This window comes from Amphimedon queenslandica, unplaced genomic scaffold (genome assembly GCF_000090795.2).
Source record: "Amphimedon queenslandica unplaced genomic scaffold, v1.1 AMPQUscaffold_11961, whole genome shotgun sequence".
Classification (NCBI taxonomy): Eukaryota; Metazoa; Porifera; class Demospongiae; order Haplosclerida; family Niphatidae; genus Amphimedon; species Amphimedon queenslandica.
Window position 1 is genome coordinate 1 of NW_003547800.1, and position 3,866 is coordinate 3,866.

A 3,866-nucleotide genomic window follows, 5' to 3' on the forward strand; every position below is an offset into this window, starting at 1 on the left:
GGTAAGGAATATCATCGTATTATTGGTATGACTAGTAGACCCTCTTCATGATAGTATAGTGTAATGCATGTTAGTGTGGTATAAGGTTGAAATAATTAGCTGAATTACATGTATATTAAATTTATTTTATTTGCTAAGTTATGCTTTTCATGTACATGTACATGTAGATGATTCCGGACGGTGGGGGCGTGGTGGTTTATTCTTGGCTATATCAACACGCTCAATGCAACCAGAGACCTACTATAAGAAAGCAAGTAAAATGAGAGGTACTGTGTAATGACAGTCAGTTACGTTGTGACACTGATGTAATGATTATAGATTTGTCCTTGAGTGATGTGCATGTAATACCAGTTGATGATATCATGAGTAGAGATCAAGGCAGAGATATGGTATGTATACTTGTACATGTACATATAGTGTGTAGTCATTCACTCATTATACAGTTTTTATTGTTCATGTACTACAGTATTGTTAATTTATGTCTTCATTAATTTTAGTTGGCACTAATTGTTGCCCAGTCAAGGGATTCTAGTGGTAGCCTGTCAGGGATTAAGTTACCTTCTCTCAATATTGGCTTACAAAGAATCAGTAGCCTAGCATTAAGACTAAATGGTAATATCTACTAATTGTATTATCTTCCTATTTCTTTCTCACTCTCTGTTTTTTCTCTCTTTCCATGTCCCATTCATTTTCTCTTTTTCTTTATGTCTTCTTTCTTTTTCTCTTCCTAGCATCAGTTCATTTACCAAGGATAGGTCATTCTACTCCTCATTTCAATTGGTATGGTACTGAGAGACTAATCAGAAAGCATCTCTCGAGCAAAGGAATACCAACCTTCATGTATCTCAAAAATGCACAAACCACTTACTATAAACTATATTGTACATGTACATGTAGGGAAGCTCCTCACAATATTTTTCTCCTTAACATTATTCAACAGTTATTATTTTCCACGTCATGGGCACCACAAAACTATACCAAGAGTTAGCCCTGAACTTCGTATTAAAGGTTAGAGATACCTTCATCAATTTGTCATTATTACAATCTTTTAGTAGTGGATCCATTACCGGATACATTTACTAATATCAGTGTATGTTTCTATGGAATTGATGAGAGTACCAAACTCTCTCTATCCCGTTGTATAATAGCATATCCTAATTCTACATGTATAGATTTAATGTTATATTAATAATAATGTATAATCCTTAACTTATCCATACTTATAATGGTGATGTAGAGGAGGCCCCCACTGATAAAACAACACACATTATTGTTCCTGGCTTGGAGGGAAACAAGTTGCCATGGAATACACACAAGGCCACAGTAGTCTCTTTGAAATGGTTGGAAGATAGTTTACATGAAGGACATCTTTTACAAACTGAGAAATATTTAATACACCATCTCGTATAATACTGTAGGTATTTTTAATTGTGCATGCCACTAAATTTAGAATGTTTAACAAATTCAAATTTTATAATAATTACATGTAGCTATCTATGACATTTTGAAGTTTGGATTAGATAAATTAATGGAGTCAGCGGAAAGGTGAATCATTACCGTGATAGTAAATGAAAATTAAAAATTATAATTATTAATTATTAATAATTAATACTTTTAAATCTTAGTAAATGTAATTAAAATTATTAATTAGTGAATATTTACTATTGGTAGTGGTTTGTGTGGTTGTTGACTGTTGATCAATGTTTTCTTTTGATCTTCAAGAGTATTCACCAGAAGGGGAGGAGAGTATCCAGCTTTAATCTCAATATATTCAAGTGATGGATGGATGAAGATAGTTTCATATAAATGTTGTACTAGTTTTATGCAGTTAGGTTGAGGTGTCTGCCAATAATTAATACCTTCACACTCTATCCTCAGTAGTCTGATGGTTGTATGTGACTGTAACATGTTAGTAACAGCAGGTAGTACCTGTTCATAAAACAATGATGTCATTATGTGTTTCTTCTCTTTCCAACTACAGCTACTGTATGACTGATCTGATTTGAATTCCACTTTAAGTTCTGTGAGATTGTTCTTTTGAGAGATGACATCAGTAAAAGTTCTTATTTCTTCATTCAGTGGAATGGATACACTCAACTGCTGTAGACTGGTGTTGTGTCTGAGACCAGTTGTTAGGAAGGACAGAAATGAACTGGGAATGGCAGTTACTTTATAGCCAACATTATTAATCTCAAGGTATTTCAGTGTTTGCTTGTGTGTTAGCATGTTTTGTAGACTAGTACCCATACTGTAGTCTCGCAGTGCCAGACTGCTAGTATATACCTTCTCCTCCTTTATCTCCACACTCAGAGCTTTAAGTGTAGTATTGGTTTGTAGAACAGTAAATAGTTCAATAGCACTCTCAGCTGTGTCTAAGGGTAGAATAAGTGTATGTAGACTGGGATGAGAGTGAAATAGAATATATGGTAGTGGGTATACTTCAGGTAGTGTCAGACAGTGTAATCCTTTGATATGTGGAAAGAGTGATATCATCAGTTTACTACCTATCTCTAAAGCAGTCATTGCTGTGTTCACCTCTACTATATTCAGTGATGATGGTAGAATGTTATGATCTATGTCTAAAGAAAAAGCTTGTAATTTTTTATCTTTTAGTAACTGCTCTATTATTCCACAAGAAATAGGTACAGGAGGATCAAGAGGAGCATTAACAACCAGGGAAAATGATGCTAGTTTTTTATTTCTTGTTATTCCTCTAATAATACTGCTGGTCAAGTAACTTATTATTTTCTCCTTATCGAAGTACATAATCTTCATTTCTTGTACTGTTAAATTTACTTCTATACATTTCTCAACTTCAGCACACTTTGTGTAGTATGATCTATCAAAATCTGTGTGTGCAAAACCTGGAGAAAACATTCTTAAGTGCAGTATTTTCAGTTGAGGAAGTTTGAGTAACTGTAACAATACAAGGCAGGGATTATACTGACCTAATTCTAATACACAGTAGCACTCCTTAACATTGTATAGAAATGATGATTGTAATAATGTGTGTAGTAATTTATCTGTGCCAGTGGTGTCATTAAAAAACCCTACCTCCAGTCTCTTACACTGGGTCTGTAGTGAATTATTAGTTAGTCCAGCAGTGAAGACTGATAGTGGCTGGTTAGATAAATTACCTAGGTGCAAGTGATTCCATGTTGTGCTGGAATTGTTTATACAATAACCGAGACACAACCAGTCAAACAATGATAGATCTACTCTATCCAAACACAGTGAGTGGTTGCTGATGGATTGTGCTAATATTTGACATAATGTTGCATTCTGTGATTCATACAGGAGTTGAAGAAGAAGAATGGGAAAATTGTCAAAATCATCAGATCTGATATGGTTAAACTCCTGTACTTTAATATAAGGATTCTTGTAAAAGTAGGAGAGATGACAAGTCTCAAATCCAAACAATGGTTCCCTCTTACACTGTAAGTCAAGTTGTTGTTTATTAAAATACTGTTGATAGCTCTCATGTTTAAGGTGAGTTAGACCTGCCACAAACCTCAGACACATTCGAAAGTGATCATCATAAAAGTGATCCTTAAACACTTTCTCTGTCTTCTCATGCTTAGCTATCCACCATGCAGCTAGAAATTCCTGTATATTCAAGTGAAGGAACTGATACTTCTTCTCATCATATTCTGTGAATGTTGTCATCAATCCAAGATAATCTTCCTTGACTGCCTCACTCAGTGACTGTAGTTGATGGAAAGAGAATATCATTCTTGTATTAGCCAAGTTAGTATAAGCTAATTGACACATCTCTTGTAAAGGTTTAGCTAATTGTGATGGTAATGAAGAAAGACTACATAAATTATATGGGTCAATATCATGTCTTGGTTTTATTTCAACATGTC

The 3,866-nt window shown here is 34.3% G+C and overlaps 1 protein-coding gene across 2 annotated transcripts; it reads left to right on the plus strand.

Moving 5' to 3' along the window:
* Nucleotides 1-143: 143 nt before the first annotated feature.
* LOC109588647 (chromodomain-helicase-DNA-binding protein 1-like) lies at nucleotides 144-1,480 on the plus strand. Of its 2 annotated transcripts, none has more exons than XM_020004786.1 (7): nucleotides 144-266; nucleotides 319-389; nucleotides 498-612; nucleotides 732-840; nucleotides 941-1,008; nucleotides 1,053-1,149; nucleotides 1,221-1,480. In XM_020004786.1, the coding sequence occupies exons 1-7, from the start codon at nucleotides 224-226 to the stop codon at nucleotides 1,408-1,410; spliced, it is 693 nt and encodes a 230-aa protein (XP_019860345.1). In that variant the 5' UTR covers nucleotides 144-223; the 3' UTR covers nucleotides 1,411-1,480. The 2 variants fall into 2 exon arrangements, with proteins under 2 accessions (XP_019860345.1, XP_019860346.1); XM_020004787.1 differs by having other exon boundaries at nucleotides 1,056-1,149.
* The last annotated feature ends 2,386 nt before the right edge of the window (nucleotides 1,481-3,866 follow it).

Excerpts from the sequence above, each read along its gene's own strand:
- LOC109588647 (XM_020004786.1), top strand. The coding sequence starts at position 224 with ATGCAACCAGAGACCTACTATAAGAAAGCAAGTAAAATGAGAG. Across the intron at positions 841-940 it reads AAAGGAATACCAACCTTCAT|TTATTATTTTCCACGTCATG; the intron begins GTATCTCAAAAA and ends ATTATTCAACAG. Across the intron at positions 1,009-1,052 it reads CCCTGAACTTCGTATTAAAG|TAGTGGATCCATTACCGGAT; the intron begins GTTAGAGATACC and ends ACAATCTTTTAG.